The sequence below is a fragment of the Labeo rohita genome, chromosome 6 (genome assembly GCF_022985175.1).
Source record: "Labeo rohita strain BAU-BD-2019 chromosome 6, IGBB_LRoh.1.0, whole genome shotgun sequence".
Classification (NCBI taxonomy): Eukaryota; Metazoa; Chordata; class Actinopteri; order Cypriniformes; family Cyprinidae; genus Labeo; species Labeo rohita.
The window spans coordinates 32,958,398-32,976,059 of record NC_066874.1 but is presented as its reverse complement, the minus strand read 5'-3'; the positions used below and the strand labels follow the sequence as shown (position 1 = coordinate 32,976,059).

Here is a 17,662-nt window from a genome sequence, read left to right as displayed (position 1 = left end):
TCGAAGCGTCAGTAGAAAGTGAGAACGAGGGCTGGGTTTGATCACCCCACCGTCATGCGGCACTCGCCAAATCCCTCCGCATGAGCTTCCCAGATAAAGCCCAGATTCACGCCCAGGAGAACTGGCCTGGATTTCATCACCTCGGTACGAATACAATGTGTGTATTCGGGGGTGTGTGACCGAGCAGTGAGCTGTGCTGATAACTTTAAACTCTCTGTTGAAAAAGAGGAATTAAAAAGACAATCGAGGCCAAAAAAGGAGCGGCTATCGTCCTCAAATCTGGAGGTGACTGGGTTCAGATCAGACACCTGCTGTCAAACTCCCGCTGCTGCGCGCTGACCGAGTCCAACAGGAACACAAGGTCACTACAGCATGCAAATTACAATGAAATCATTGAGTTATCTGAATAATCGGATACCTGGCAGATGGCTCGACCTAGCAAAACAACATGAATGGTGACTGGGTGAACTGAAACGATGCAGGTTCACTGTTACAGCTGGACAGAAAAAGTCTGGCTTTGAAGAAAACCAATGTGTTTTAAAAGAGCGGAAACAAAGGTGTCAACATTTACTTTGATCTATACCAAACTGCATCATACAGTCAAATTAAAAAATGGTAATAAAATATGACAAGAACTTGATAATGTCAGTATATAATGGATTACAATCAACCAAAATTCAGACAACTGTTGGTACGACAATATTTACACAACTATCAATACTTTGTTGACCAATTACCAAGCAATGCTTAATTTTGTTCAATCTGTGGTGTAAAAGTTCACATTAACAATTAAAGAAAAAACACTTAGTCAACGTAGTCAGGTCAAAATGTCATAATAATTTTTGGTCCCAAATCATCATCAATTTTACAGGTAGTCCACTGTATGAAGAATTTTTAGATGTAATATGTCACAGTTTAGTTTATTTTGCTATCTTCACTTACATAAATGAACTATAGTGTCCTTCACCAACTAGTAAAAAAAATCTAAATTTATATCTGGTTTGACTGTATTTGCTGAATGAAATCCAAAAATTAATGAAATCTCTATAATCTCGGAGTGCTGATTCCAAAAATTATGACTGTTTTACTCAAGCATGTTACACTTTCTCACAAAATGTGATGCTTTTCTTAGCATTTTTTCTTTTGACAACCATCTGCATGGTGAAGAAATCTTGTATTATCCCTTAATCAGCATATAAACTGCCACAGACACATGACTCCTGTCTGAATCTGAGCCAGACTATTTAATAAATAATAGCTATTTGTTCAATTCTTAGCTCGATTTCACATGTATGACTGATTCATTATGCATAATTCTGATTTCCACTTTTTCCACTCCTTTGCAAATTTGCTAAATGATGACTTTAAATAATTTTTTGATTGTTTTTGTTATTTTCATAAGTGCATTCAACCTGATAAATATCTATGATAAAAATGTCCGCTAAATGTCTACTTGATTATTTGCTAGTATTTTGGTGTGTGCAATCTTGCTGTCGGAAACCTGCTAACTATCAAACGACTGAACAAAATAAAACATACTAAACAAATACCACTAACCCAGTACGACCAAGATTAAAAATGTGTATTTATGATATTTATACATACTTTAGGCTGCAACCAATTTACATTCTCTTGAAGACCTGAGCATTTCTCTTTTGACGCTCACACCTTGTCCACTGCAAATCGCAAATTCCCCAAACTTAATAATCAATATTATTGAACTGAAGAGTGTCAGTCAACATGCACAGTCATTTAAAAGTATAGGGTCAGTAGACTTTTTTTTTAAGAAATAAGAAATTAACACTTTCATTCAGTAAGCATGCATTAAACTGATCAAAAGTGACAGCAAAGACGGTTCTTTTGAACTTCTATGCATCAAAAAAAAATCACAAAAATAAAAAATGTTTCACTGTTTCCACAATAATATTGGGCAGCACAACTGTTTTCAACACTGATAATAATCAGAAATGTTTCTTGAGCAGCAAATCAGTATATCAGAATGATTTCTGAAGGATCATGTGACACTGGAGTAATGATGTTGAAAATTCACGATTGCATCACAGAAATAAATTATATTTTACAATATATTATAATAGAAACCAGCTATTTTAAATTGCAATAACATTTCACAATATTACTGTTTTTACTGTATTTCTAATCAAATAAATGCAGCCTTAGTGAGTAGAAAACCAAAAAACAAACTTTGTAATTTTAGGCATTGAGCCACAACTAAACCATCCTATATAAAAGTCTAAAGATGCTGTAGTAATGTTATGAATCTGTGCCAGGACCAGGAGGCATTTCATCATTCAAAGCATCTCTGCAGGCCTCTCTGGTAATGTGGATAATTAGCATGACCCCTCTTTGATGCACTACTCACTGTTGACTTTCTAATCTTGTGTACTTACATGACAGGATAACAGTCATACTGTATCTCCTGGTCCTATTCCTGACATGACAGCATTATGAATACTTCAAATCAGACATTATGAATGTCTGCATACAGTCTTTAAGTACATTGTTAAAAATAACGTTTTTTATTGACTTTAATGGTTCCATGAACCGTTAACATCCACAGAAACTTTCCATTGCACCATTTTTAAGTGTAACATCATGTTTTTCAGCTTCCTATTTAACAGGCTGAAAACATTTAGCAAACCAGCATATGCACTCACCCATTGGCCAGATTGTCGTCATCGTCGTCGTCATTAAGGCTCTTGCAAAGTACATCAGAATCACTCAGGTAACCAGACTTGAGGTCGCTATCTCCGGCGTCCAGGCCTTCGATGAACTCGCTGCGTGACGTGTGGCTGAGACGGCTGGAGCAGCGGGCAGGCATGGTGTGAGAGGTGTATTGAGACGAGGCCTTGGTGCCGGACATATAGCTGCTGCCCGTTGAGGAAGGCGCGTCGCCGGCTTGCAGACGAGGACTGGACTGTCCGTGGCGCCAGGAGAGAGGAGAGGAGCGGTTGGAGAGGCTGGAGATGCTGCGGGCGTTTGTTTCGTCGCTGTCGTAGCAGACGCTGCTGTCCAAACAACTGTAAATGGAAAGAGAGGGTTACTGATGCATGCAAAACACAACATAATAGAGTCATTGAATCTAATGAGGGCAGGAATCCATGACCTACTACAGAAAGGGATGCATCTAGAATTCATCTGTTGAGGATGAAGATTGCATAACCAGATGCACCAGCTCAATTGAATAATATAACAGCTTCCTCCACCACATGAACATCGAAGAGCTATTTTTACACACTTCACTTGGGATAATTCATCAGACAGCTGTGAAACGCCAGAAAATGCACACTTGTGGGTTGAAATATTTGATGCACTCGAGGCATAAAAAGCACACAAACACACTGGCAATGGGTTATTCGGTTAGTGTTACCCAGCTAAAGAAGTATTATTTATTAAGTATCATTCTTGTTAGTGGGTCGCCTGGTCAGTGCAACTCAGTTGCAAGTAGTTCTGTTTATAATTTGTCGATGGGATATTTTAGGACTGAGCAATTTGGGAAAAACTAGTTACTAAATTACTAAAATAACTGAAATAAACTAATGTAATAAACTATATTTTTTTTAAAGAGCTCAGGTTTGTTGTGCTTGTTTTTAGAGCTGCACAATGTGGCCAATAAAATTATATAAAACAATTATTATAATGATGATGATTTTTTAGTAATAATAAATAATAATAACAATAGATATACTACCAAATAAAAAGGTGTATTTAATAAAAATAAATAATTTTATTTTTAAACATTAAATGATAAAGTTTTTATTTTGGCAATAAAATAAAATAAAATAAAATAAAAGATTATCCTTTGTTGCAGTATATAAATTATATATATAAATACATATATATATATATATATATATTTTTTTTTTTTTTTTTTTTTTTTTTGATGTATTATTCAAGGGCTGAATGATTTGGTGAAGAAAACAAAAACAAATTTTTTCAGATAAAAAATGCAATTAAAATTTAAAGGAACTTCAGATTTGCTTTGCTTGTTTGTAGGGTTGGATAGTTTGGCCAATAAAATTCTACTGTAATTACATACAAACATGGCTATAAAATAATCATAATTATTATTATGATGATAATTTTTATTAAGATTAATATTATTAATTAAAAAAATTATAATAAAATAAACAATTATTCATTTTATATAATACAAAAATTGCTGCTTAATTCTTAATTACTTTAATTTTCAAACATTAAATCATTTGTTTATTTATGTTGTCAACAGGTTTATAAATGCTTCTCATTACACATAGTAAAAGTGATTTTATTTTGATTAATATTTCAGTCCTAGGCTATTTAGTTGGTCCAACAATTGTATCAATGGAAAACTACTTCAGTTTTACTCAATTTTGTCATTTGTGTGGATCTGAATTATATATCAGTTGAGTTGATTATGGCATGCAGTGATTGATCCAGACTCTGGATCCAGCAGCATTACTGTCTCTCATGGCAGACCTGGCATTACAAGTGAAAGACCTGAATTGGCGATAAAGGGCCGCATGGGAGCTTCTAGTCAGAATAAACATTTCATTTCTCAGTATTTTCAAAAAAAACATCTGAAAATAACACAAACAGAGCCTTATTTCAGTGCACTGGACCTTTCATAGTGAGGCGCAGCCACACCCAAACCTCATGGCCTGCCTTCCATTTGCTTTCAGTGCCACATCACATCCTACATGAAGCCAAAGCAAAGGTCCTGCTCTCTCCACGTCGCACACTATGTGGCAAGAACGTTTATAGGGTTTTTCTCATTACTAAAGTCAACAGTGACTGTAAGGGCAAAAGCAGACTTAAACTAGATTTTTACATTGGCTAAAATGAGTGCGTCTGCCCATGCAAAAATCACCACCATAATGCCATAATGTTGCGAGCGGCTGCCAAGACGTTGTATACAGTTGCTAAGGTGTTCTGAGTGGTTGCTTGTGCAATGCTATCCAGTTGTTAGGATGTTGCAAGATTTTAATGAGAACTGTTAGTCGGATCGTTCAGACAAGCTGCACAATATGAGGTATCATTAAGGGATATTATAGTTAACAAAAAATAAACCTTTTACAATTTTCGTCTAGTTCAACTTCATGTATTAAAACTAAAATAATAATAAACATAATAAACATAATTATAATAGTAATATTTTAAAAAATGCTTATTTAATAAAAAATAACTGTATTTTACAGCACAACTAAAATTAAAATACCTTTTTTGCAGCAGCAGCAAAAAACTTTTTTCTGTTGTTGATTGACTATTTTAGGCTTTGTTATTATTATTTTTTTTTTTGCAAAATGCGTTTTTTAAAGGAGCTTCAAGTTTGCTTTTCTTGAATGGCTGCACAATTTGTGTATTTATTTGCATATTATACATAAATATGGCTGTAAAATAATAAGTATATTGATGATAATTTTTATTCTAATTATAATTATTAAAATAACAATATTTTAATGAGAAATATATTATTTTAATAATTCTATTGTACTGTAAAATAAAAAAACTGAAATAAGTGAATAACTGAAATGAAATAACATAAAAAAAACATTAAACTTATTTTATTTCAACTGCTTTTCAAGGCAACATTTCTCATTTTTGTTTAGTTTAACTTGATGTACTAAAATAACTAACTATAAGAAGTTGTGGCAGTAGTAAAAGAAGAATGACAAAAAATAAAATAATAATAAAACTGACAAAAGCACACAACAAAATTAGTAAAACTAAGTACATTTAAATAAAACAGAAAATCTAAAAATAAAAACAAATATAAAATATTAATAAAAACTATTATAGTATGGCAATGATACTAAAAAAAACACTGTGTTGTTGCGGGTTCTGATTGAATACTCGTCACACATCATTAACAAAACATGCCAAATTGATAAAAGGCTTGTTTGTGAAAGCGTGACACATCACAAACAGTTTTCCTAAACAAAAACAGCACATGAAAACTTAAAAGCGTCCATATGGTTCAGTAATTAATCAGATTTTCCAATTCAAGTGCACATTTTGACAAAGTCCAGATATTGTGTAGGGCAGCAGGTGTATAATGTTAATTGAACAGCGCACCTCTATTTTGAGTCGTATTGGCTCATGCATCCTCATGTCTTGAAGGCTAAAACAAGTATTGCGTTACAGAAAAGCTCATTACACACACATACATTAGTGCGGCTGTGAATCTGTGGGTTGAGTGCGGTTAATCTAGTATGAATCATTTTAACGCCTGCGCCATCAAGTCTGTGGAAGCTCATCGGTTTTATAGAACGGCTGCTTTTAAAATGGAGGAAAGTTTAGTAAGCGTGCTTATATCCACTACAAAAGTCTTCAGCTTAGAAACTTAGTAAGGGTAGTGAATAGTTAGCCTGCAGGGAAAGGTTTGATGTTTGGAGGAAGGACAGGCTGAGATCTCTAGGGGCAAAACTCAGGAAGGTACTGAGATCAAAGTTAGCATAATTGCTAGGCTAAGCACATCTAGCGTAGCACAACCTTTGGGGAAGGAGAAATCGTTCATCAGGATGTAGCATAGCATCTAGCTTATTCTGTAACTTTTCAAGCATTTTCATTTATATGTATATGTACATGCATACATATATAAATACTGAAATGTTACGTATATACAGCTATATACAATATATGAAGAGTTTATTTGCAAAAACAGATTTTCACCATTTTTAAAAATCATGTTTCTTCATTGTGCATTCCAGTTAATCTCAATCAAACTGCAGATGTGTTATTTTGAGATAAAATAAATATTTTTGCAAAAAAAAAAAAAAAAAAACTAAACTAAAAAAAAATCTATATATCTATCTACAAAATGAAAAATGAAAGTTTTACATTAAGTCACTGTACATTATACTGTATGTGTGCGTATAAAAATATACCATTTTTTATATAAATATAAAATATATATAGAATTACCTATACAGTTGATATACAGTTATATGTAATAAGACATACAGTTAATTTAGAGTTTATATTTAAAAAAATATATTTAATTTTTTATAATTATACGTATTACATATTACAAAATATTATATTACAATGAAAATCTCTCTCTCCCACTTTCTCTCTCACTCTCACTATAAATGATATTAGGGGGCAACCAAATGTCGGCGTGTCCGATTATCGGCACCGTTATTAAGGGGGTCATCAGATGCCCATTTTCCACAAGTTGATATTATTCCTCAGGGTCTTAATGAAAAGTCTATAATATACTTTGGTTAAAAATTCTCAATGGTAGTGTAAAACAACACCCTTTTTACCTTGTCAAAATCAGCTCTGCAAAAAATCAACCCATTCTGATGGATTGTTCCTTTAAATGCAAATAAGCTCTGCACGCCCCGCCCCTCTTTCCTCTCTGTGGAGTGACGAACCTGTTTACTTTAGCTGCATTTAGCTGCTAACTAGCATGTTATTAGGAAAGGTGACTGCAGAGATTCATAAAAAAACCTTATACTCACTTCTGCTGTAAGTGAAGCTGGATCATGAATGATTTGCGTGAACATAGACGGATATATGTAGATCGGGAGGCGCATTCCCTTCACAAACAAACATAATCCACTGCATCTTCAGCGGCTCAGATGTCAGGAGTAAATGACGACCACTATGTTCATTATTACATCCAGCAACACAACACCTCAATCGCTCTGTCAGAGATATTCTTGTCTAACTTTCATCCCTGCTCCAGCATCAAAACAAAGAGGTCGGACTGTTACAGCTGATCTGAGGTAAAACGCTTATGTCAATCAACTATTGTGGGAGTGGCCTCTGTGGGTGTGACGCAACAACAACAGGCATCTGAGAATGGCTCGATTTGAAAAAGGGGATATTATTTTTACAGATTAATTAAAAACCACTGCATGGATTTGTATCTTTATAGGGTAGATGTGTACATACACTGCCAACACACATTAATGTTCAAACAACATGTAAAAGTGAACTTTGCATCCGATGACCCCTTATCGGTATCTGTCATTTTAAAAACCGATTTGTCAAATCATTTAAATAACTTAATACAATTAATAAATTAAATAAATTAATAAAATCATTTAAATAAAGTTTTTGTCAGAGAACTTGTTATTCTTAATTTTGACACAAATGTTTTTTTTTTGTTTGTTTTTTTTACACCAATGGAGTGGCACGACACATTTCAGTCAAAAATATCTGTTATCGATCTGTAATGATATCGGCATTGGCCCTGAAAAATACACACGTATCGGTCAACATCTACTATATATATATATATATATATATATATACACACACACACATTGGTCGACATCTAAAATACATATATATATATATATATATATATATATGAAGAGTTCAGATGCAAACCCCCCTAAAAGCCATCTCGGTCTAAAATGAGATAATGATATTGAGTGAAAGCTCTCGACACATATAATACGTCCATCAAATACTTTTACTTCAAACTCGCTAACATCCCAGGCTTAGCCTAATCAGGAATAATGGTACTTAGTAAGAAACCTATACATCGGAGCCTGATAAAAATGCATTTTTCAAAGAAAGACGTCAAATGGATTTAGAGGCTTTTGCATCTGAACTCTTCATATATATATATATATATATACACACACACACAAAATGAGATATAGAGTTAAGGTACAGTTTTCATACTGTACAATGAAAAATTATCAGTTTAAGTTAAGCAACCAATGGAGCGGCACGACTGAGATAACTGTAATCAAATAGAGATTACAATTCTCCTACGATTCTGATTCTGATAAAATAATGTGTGACAAAATATGAACTGCTGCAGTCTATTTAAAAGTGTTTAATTAATTTGCATGAATGATTAAACATTTTAATATATATGTATTTAAAATAATACATTTAATACCCCCATTTTAATATTAAAATTATGAAAAAGTGGTTTGAATGAATGATTCAATGACTCATTCATAAATACTTCACTTGTTTCATTACTGGATGAATCAGCGTTTTTGAACAAATCTCTTGAATGAATGACCATCAATGTTTATATCTGAACTATGAGCTTTAATCCCTATATTTCTATGATAATATGAATGACTATAAGACAGAAATAATACTGTAGTTGAAAACAACTACACAAGGTAACTGTCTGCTCTCTATGTCAGTGGCAGTGCGAATACAGATTTAGATGCTATGGTAAGACTTTTCCAAAGGTTTAATAGACACTGGGACTCATTGTCATTTAGAAATGAGATTGTGTGGGCGTTTGAATCGAGATTGTGATCTTTTAACGATTAATCGTGCAGCTCTAGCAACCGCACAGAAACATTCTAAAAAACACTCAGAACATCCTAGTAACCTGGTGACCTCGCAAAACACCTTAGCAATGTGACAGCAAGTTTTACATGGACAAGCACCATTCAAAATATAAAAGTCCAGTTGTGTATTGCGGTGTATCTGACTGTACAAAGTCTGGACTCCAGCTGACTTGTGTGCGTTTGCTGTTATTCATTGATGGAAAGTGTCTCATTGTGTATTTGTGAATGTGGCAGCCAGGTGTTTGAACGACTGAAGTGGCAACTCTCCCAAAAGACGTGGGCGGCTGAATGGTTGTGGAAAAAGTAATGGTTTGTGTATAATATAAAGCCTTGTTTATATTCATGCTCTTTTGTGACACAAATGTGCATGGAGATCGTTTCCAAAGAACGCTGTGGTGCTTTCTCACAGATTTACGATTCATTGAAAAGCAGCAGTTTGCATCCTCGTAAATTAGTTTGGCTCTGATTTTTCATGCCATAAACATGTGCTGGTTCTCACTCACCTCTGGCTGAGCTGAGTCCCTCGAAGACTGGACATGGTTTCCTCCAGATTCTGTCTGAGATCCAGAACATTCTGAACCGTCCGTTTCCTTTGAGACTCGGGATCTGCACACATAACGAACAATCAATCAAAATGCAATGTACAGTAAGTATGCAAAAAATAGTTACTCTCACTTCATGTCTTTTTATACCAATTATTTTACAGTTGCAAGTTTGGGATCAGTAATTTATTTTTTTTAATTAGCAAAGGATGCATTAAATTGATCAAAAGTGACAGTAAAGACATTTATAATGTTAAAAAAGATTAAAAAAAGATTTAAATAAATGCTTTTTTTAAACTTTCTATTCATCAAAGAATCCTGAAAAATAAAATGCATGAATGTTTCCACAAAAATGTTGGGCGGCACAACTGCTTTCAACATCCTTGAGCAGCAAATCAGCACATTAGAATGATTTCTGAAGGACCGTGTGACACTGAACATTGAAGTAATGATGCTGAAAATTCAGCTTTGATTCACAGGAATAAATTACATTTTAACACATATTCAAATAAAAATCATTTATTGTAAATCATAATAATATTTCTGAATTTTACATATTTTTTCTATATTTTTGAGCAAATAAATACAGCTTTGGTGAGCATAAAAGACAAAAGCAATTTTAAAAATGTTACGGACCTCAAATTTTTTGAACAGTAGTGTATTAATATATTTTAATCTGCACACAATTAGCATCTTTCAACACATGTTGTAAGTTTCCACACCAATATTTCTTCCATTAGTCAAATATGCTAATGCCAAAAGTTTCCATTCAGGTTCCCATTAAGCCCCATGAAAGAGTCTGACCAGTTTGTACTTCCTTTTGAAACATGAAGTTGACATTTCAAAGAGTTTCTTTGTTTTTAAATAGTCAACAGCCTTTCGTTGACGTCACAAAGGTGAAGCAGATGTTAAAAACAGCTCGACTTGATCAATCACCTGGCTCTGCTGAAAGCTAACAGTCTTCGACATTAACCTTGAAGGCAGCAAAACGAGACGAACGCCAAAAATGAGATTACGAGAACCAGACAGCCTCATATCACATCGCCTACATTCAAAATGAGAACAAAGGATGAAGGTCGTCTTTCGTCCAAATAAACGAATGCTTTCCGTTCACTGCCACACAATCTCTTGAAAACCTGCGTGGGCGAACGGTCAGCATGTCAACAGCATGCCCAATCAATCCCATGGTGCAGTTAGGCACGACGCCTGGTCTGACATTATTAACGACTGGACTGCTTTACGGACAGCGAGAGAGAGGTGGTTTACAAGCATTACTGGACAGCAGATAACTCATGTCAATCAACTACATTCCCATGAGAGATTTAACACATGCTCTAGCTAATTACATCACATCAGACTTGCACGGTGGAATTTGCAAATCAGGTGACAAGATGACAGTATTTCATTAGTTTTCATGGCCAAATATGTACGAAACCATTGCATCTGTGCATAAAATGTCACTTTCTACCGTAACGGTCAAATAATAAGCAAGCACAAAACTCCCCTTATGTTTAGAAACTTCCTAACATCATGCATTGCTACCTCCACTGAAATAAGCATAGTAGTGTGCAGTGCTCCAATGCAATCTCTAGCTCTCCTGTCAACTGCATGGGAGATTAAAATTTAATATATGCTCTTTTTCCCCATATGCTTTGATGTGCAAGGGCAAACTGGACCACAGCTTCATGTGTAGATTTTGTGGGTCACAAGGTGCATCACTGCTGCAGATGTGAGAACTGCTGCAAGTTAATGCATTTTAATATTATGTATAACATAGACATAGATTCACATAACCAATTACAATAGTAAATTTGAAGGTAAATTAAATTCTGATAAATTCTACCAATAGGTTTGTCAATATATAACACATACATATTTTTCCAAATATTTGGATGATAAATAAGATTTCAGTCTCTTCTGCTCACAAAGTCTGCATTTATTTGATCCAAAATACAGCAGTAAAATTTTGAAATATTTTTACTATTTAAAATATTTTTTTCCACTTGAATACATTTTAAAATTTAATTTATATCCTGTGATCAAAGCTACATTTTCAGCACCATTACTTCAGTCTTCAGTGTCACATGATCCTTTAGAAATTATTCTAATATGCCGATTTGCTGTTCAACATTTTTTTTATTATTATTATCAATTTACAAAACATCTTTTCAAGGTTGATGAATAGAAAGATTTAAAAATCAGCATTTATCTAAAATAAAAAGCATTTGTTTTTATAATGCACTATACCATTGAAAAGGTTGGAGTCAGCTTGGGTCAAGTTTTTATTTGGCAAGGATGCTTTAAATTAATGAAAAGTAATAATAAAGACATTTATAATGTTACAAAAGATTTATATGTCAGATAAATGCTGTTTTTCCAAAAATCTGAAAAAATTCTACCCAGCTGTTTTCAAAATAAAATAATAATAATAAATTATTTTTGAGCAGCAAATCAGAATATTAGAATGATTTCTGAAGAATCATGTGGCTGAAATAATGATGCTAAAAATTCAGTTTTGAAATTACACAAATAAATTACATTTTAACATATATTCAAACAGAAAAGTTATTTTAAATAGTAAAAATATTTCAAAATTGTACAGTTTTTGCTGTTTTTTAGATCAAATAAATGCAAGCTCGGTGAACAAACGAGACTTCTTTATAACATTAAAATCTTACTGTTCAAAAACTTTTAACTGCTAGTGTGTTTACTTGAATCAGTGCTGCATAAGATATTAAGACTTGTTTTCAAAGACTGAATCTTGAATATAACCGTATTTCCACGTTTTTAACCTGTTTATACTGAAAAACAAGTGGAAAAAAAACAGTGCAGTAAGATTAAATTACAGATAAACTCTGGAAACCAAACTTAGTATCTTATGCAGTGCTGAAGTTTGAAGTTATTTTTGTAAAGGGATAGTTTAACCAAAAATGAAAATTCTGTCATCATTTACTCATTCTCAACCGAACAGTTGACAGTAGCCAATGACTTCCATAAGCTCATATCTTCCTCATAACTTCCTTTACATCTTTAGGTTTATTTCCAGACTGGCACAAAGAGGCCAAATTTGGCCCTAGCCCTTTATTTCCTAAAGTTTAACTGTCCCTCAACTCACACTATTGTCCCTCATACATATTTCCATAAGCATTTCCGTCTCCCTAGAGGTTTAGACCCTTGTCCAGCTGTGCAGTGCAAAAGTAACTGTGAATGCACAGAGGAAAGCAATGCTCCATTCTGAACACTAATTCAGTCTTGTGACCAAAAGTGGTATGCAGATGTTATGTGACACATGCGGTCCAAAAGAACAACTCATAAGGAAGTCTATTATGCATCGGTTTATTATGCAGAACAAATGAGCATAAACTATGCGTAATTATGATTATAAAAAAAAGAACGTACTTTGATATAGAGATATACAGAGACCTTGTGATTAAAAGATCCTGCATGAAAAAGCTGCCTTGTAGCACTTTGTTTTTTCTTCTAAATTTAGAGGAGAAAGGCTCCGCAACCACTGTAGTGTTGGTTGTAATTATGTATATAAAAGCATGCTAAAAATCCTAAAAGAATGCATGCAGGATTTCAGTCGGATTCTACTATAATTTAGACCCAAATTATACACTAAACCAAACTAAATAAAATTTAAATAAATTCTAAAAAAAAAAATAATGAATTAGAATTTGGAATTCTAAAAGCTAATGGGAATGCAGTACTGCTAGAAATATTCCAAAGAGCCTTTTGTTAAAGGAGAAGTTCACTTCCAGAGAAAAAACAGATGATTTACTCAGCCCCTTGTCATCCAAGATGTTCATGTCTTTCTTTCTTCAGTCGTAAAGACATCGTGTTTTTTGAGGAAAACATTTCAGCATTTTTCTCCATATAATGGACTGATATGGTGCCCTGAGTTTGAACTTCCAAAATGCAGTTTAAATGCAGCTTCAAACGATCCCAGATGCGGTTGTAAACAATCCCAGCTGAGGAAGAAGGGTCTTATCTAGCGAAACAATCAGTTCATTTTAAAAAATACAATTTAAATACTTTTTAATCTCAAACGCTCGCCTCGTCTTTCTCTGCCTGAACTGTGTGTATTCTGCCTCAGGGTTAGGGTATGTGGAAAAACTCCAATCATATTTTCTCCCTCATTTTCAAAAATTATTTCAAAATCATCCTACATCGCTGCAGAAGTACCGACCCAGTCTTTACAAAGTGAACATGCAAAGAAGATCAAACACCCTTAACAAAAAAGGTAAAACAGCGATATAGAGGCAGAGTAAGACAAGACGGGCGTTAGACATTAAAAAGTATATAAAGTGTATTATTTTTTATTAAAATAACCGATCGTTTCGCTAGATAAGACCCTTCTTCCTCGGCTGGGATCGTTTACAACCGCATTTGGGATCGTTTGAAGATGCATTTAAACTCGCGGGCACTATATGTCCATATTTTCCTCAAACAACAATTTCTGTATGACTATAGAAAGAAAGACATGAACATCTTGGATAACAAGGGGGTGAGTAAAGTCTCTGTACATTTTCGTTCTAAAAGTGAACTTCTCCTTTAAGCAAGAGCTACGGAGAGCATTTTGATAAGCAGTTTAATCCAGGTCATTCGTTTACTCTCATTAGCCTTTAATCTCATCACAAATTCTACAGTGCATTGCAATGCAAAGAGAGGAAGGATCTAGGATCCCACGCAAACAATTGCAAGGCCCAAATTGGTTGTTTAAACATACGAGGTCTGGACACGGTTGAAATAGAGGTCATTCATTTAAGGGCTGATGCACAAATGCAGGGCATGCTGTGTTTACAAGATGGCACAAACAAAATAGGATATTTGTTTCAAATGCAACAAACTTATGGCATGATTAATGCCATGGACGTAAGCAGTGCACCTCATGCAATCCTCATGTTGCATACAATGTGCATAAAAACAGATCTCCAGTGTGACAGGTGATCATGCATGCTTTTGTTCAGCGTCTACAGATCAAGCAGCAGTCAAAAGAGATTGACGACAAGCTACAAACTGAATGCATTATGCCCCCTTTTTGTATTCCACAGCCTCTTCCTTTTCTCGTACCACCCGCGTCCCTGATAGCAGCCATTACCTCATTACAGATGAGAACTGAGAGCAGAGCGGCAACACCAGCACACGGCACCAGACAGGCGTCGAAAAGCAGATCAGTGTGCCGAGCGTCGCCCCCGAGCATTTTGTCATTCAATCATTGGATATATGCCAGGGAACAATCTATCTAGCCCACAACTGATGCACAAGGCAAATGCTACCCAGAACAAAGCCCTGCATTGTCCAGCTGTCCAAGACCACCTTTAGATTCACGACAGCATGTACTCGGTTGGATATTTTCCAGTCGATCCGTGCCTTGCCGCCAACGGCAGCTGGTAGTAAGTGGGCGTGAAAGCGGAAAAACCGTACTCACCGAGCATCTGACTGAAGAGCAACTGCTCCAGGTCACCGAGAACGGTGACCACCAGTTCTGGGTCCACCTTGAGGAAAGGTTTATCACCACCTTCCTCACCTTGACCTTTTGCCTCCGGGTCTCCGGAGCTCCCAGCCGCCGGTTTCTTCCCACTCGCTTTGGCTTTGCTGGACAGGATATCGTCGTCGGATTTGCAATCATCGGATGTTTTGCTCAAGGGTTTTACTTCCGCGTAAGGGCCTCGAGGGATCCGACTTTGGCCTTTCCCCAAGGCGCCAGGTGCCGCGAGCGGGGTGAACGTCTTGGGTTTGCCCTGGAAGAGGGAGTGGTCCGATTTGGACAGGTTGCGAGAGAGTTGGGAACCACCCGCCCCTCCGCCGCCCGCCGGTTTGGGTTTGCCCATCTTCAGGTGTCCCGAAGCAGCTTTGCTCATGTCGTCGCACCACTTGGGCTCGTAGAGTTGCATCTTCTTCTCAGCATCCGTCAGCACGGCCAGGTTGGTCAGGGACCTCTGTTTGCGAAGGTTGGACGGCACCGGGATGCGTCCCTCCGTGCTGCCCACGCGGTACACCTTCAGCTCGCTCCGTGCCACGCTTTGTGGCACGCCGGATTTGCCCCTCTTGGCAGCCATGCCTGCACCTTCCCTTGCTCTGCCTGCCTTTTATTCGACCCCCAAGCGTCTTCCTCTACCGGAGAGCATTTAGGGCCGGATGAGAGAAGAGCGAGAGCATGGAGGAGAGGACGAACGTGCAGCTCTTTCTCGAATGCTAATTCCGTGTGCCCTTTATTTTTCCCGTTCCTTTCTGTCAGGCTGCAGCAGCTGCCGCCCTGGTTCTCCTTTTCTCTCTCCTCTTTCTCTCACTCCCTCGTTTTCTCTCCTCCCTTCAGCGGACCGTCTTGCCACTGAGCCGTGCAGCAGCCAAATGACAGCAGTGCTGCACGCAACAACAGTCCCTCCCCCCTTTCTCTCTCTCTCTCTCGCCCTCGGTTGCATTTTCCGGTGCGTCTCTCTGCCTCAGCAGAAAGTGTGAGCTGATAGGGGGAGATGACAAATTGCAACACTAGAATGTAAACTGAATCCAGTGCATAGTAGTGTGTATTTTCACATACACTATTTCTCCAGCCCCATTGTTTCACCCCTCCCCCTTCCAGGATCCAATGCTGAATACTCATTAATATCACAGTTATGTATTCACAATCTGCCTTGAGGACAAATGCATTGCGTATGCATGGGACAATTTACCAGTACACAAATGGCATACATTATCTATCAATCTATCTATCTATCTATGCAAATAATCTAACACAAAATTGGCAAAGACATAACAAAATGGACCAAGATAAACATATATGTCTAACATGTTTTCACATTTATCAACCACATGCATCTGTTTGCAAACTATTATTGCAAATGCAATGAACATTGTTTTTAGCACTATAGTACAATAATGCAATATAATTTTTTTAAACATTAAAAATATATTGGTTATTCAGTTCTACCAATTATCCAACATAACATACACAAAAAAATAAAATAATAATAATAACTGCAGCGTTTATAATAAATAAATAATATATTTTTATAGTATAATAAGATAAAAAATGGCGGACAAAAATTATTATTATTTTTTTTTTGTTAAAATAAGAAAAAAATCTGGCAACAGAATAAGCAATGATATATATATATATATATATATATATATATATATATATACACACACACACACACGTATATATATATAAAAATACACACACACACACTCTCTATACTATTTTATATAATATTATGTACATGATACATAATATTTGTTTTAAGAATGTTTTACTGAAAAACAAAAACAAGATATGGTCAAAACAACTGAGATATTAAAGATCTTTTTAAAACTTAAATATGTTAAATAAATCTGAATGTCTAAACGTCTAAGAAAAATGATTACAAATTATTACAAATATTTATTACAAATATCTAAAAAAGGATATATTAAAATATATTTTTTATATATTTTAGTGTGTAAAAAAGTATTTATTTCAGAAAACAACTGAATCAGAAACAACTGATGTTAAAATATATTTTAAAAAAGACAAGATAAAAAAAAGGAAAAACATGAGGGACCTAAAACAAAATGCAATTTACCACTATTTTATCTAATAGATTTTACCAATATTTAATATTTAAAATACATTTTACCAATATTTATAAAAAAAAAAAGATATTAAAGATAATAATAATATTAATAATAATAAATTATTATAAACATCTAAAAGTATTCATTTAATTTCAATTTTAAAAATCTGGCAATAGAACACGCAATGAGAATAAATTCTCTGAATAATTTTAAATACTATTTTATATAATATTATGTAAATAATAATACATAATACTTGTTTTAAGGATGTTTTCCTGAAAAAAAACA

The 17,662-nt window shown here is 35.0% G+C and overlaps 1 protein-coding gene across 10 annotated transcripts in view; it reads right to left on the bottom strand.

The window, feature by feature from the left end:
- The window catches only part of nav1b (neuron navigator 1b), a 108,783-nt gene that overhangs the window by 54,636 nt on the left and 36,485 nt on the right, over positions 1 to 17,662 (bottom strand). For 8 of the 10 annotated variants that reach the window (XM_051112804.1, XM_051112803.1, XM_051112802.1 and 5 more), the window contains exons 4-5: positions 9,779 to 9,881; positions 2,676 to 3,038 (exon numbers count right to left, since the gene is read on the bottom strand). In XM_051112804.1, the coding sequence (XP_050968761.1) occupies positions 2,676 to 3,038; positions 9,779 to 9,881 (466 nt within the window). Of the gene's footprint in view, positions 1 to 2,675; positions 3,039 to 9,778; positions 9,882 to 15,248; positions 16,272 to 17,662 lie in introns of those variants that run through there. The other 2 variants (XM_051112810.1, XM_051112812.1) reach the window with 1 other exon arrangement.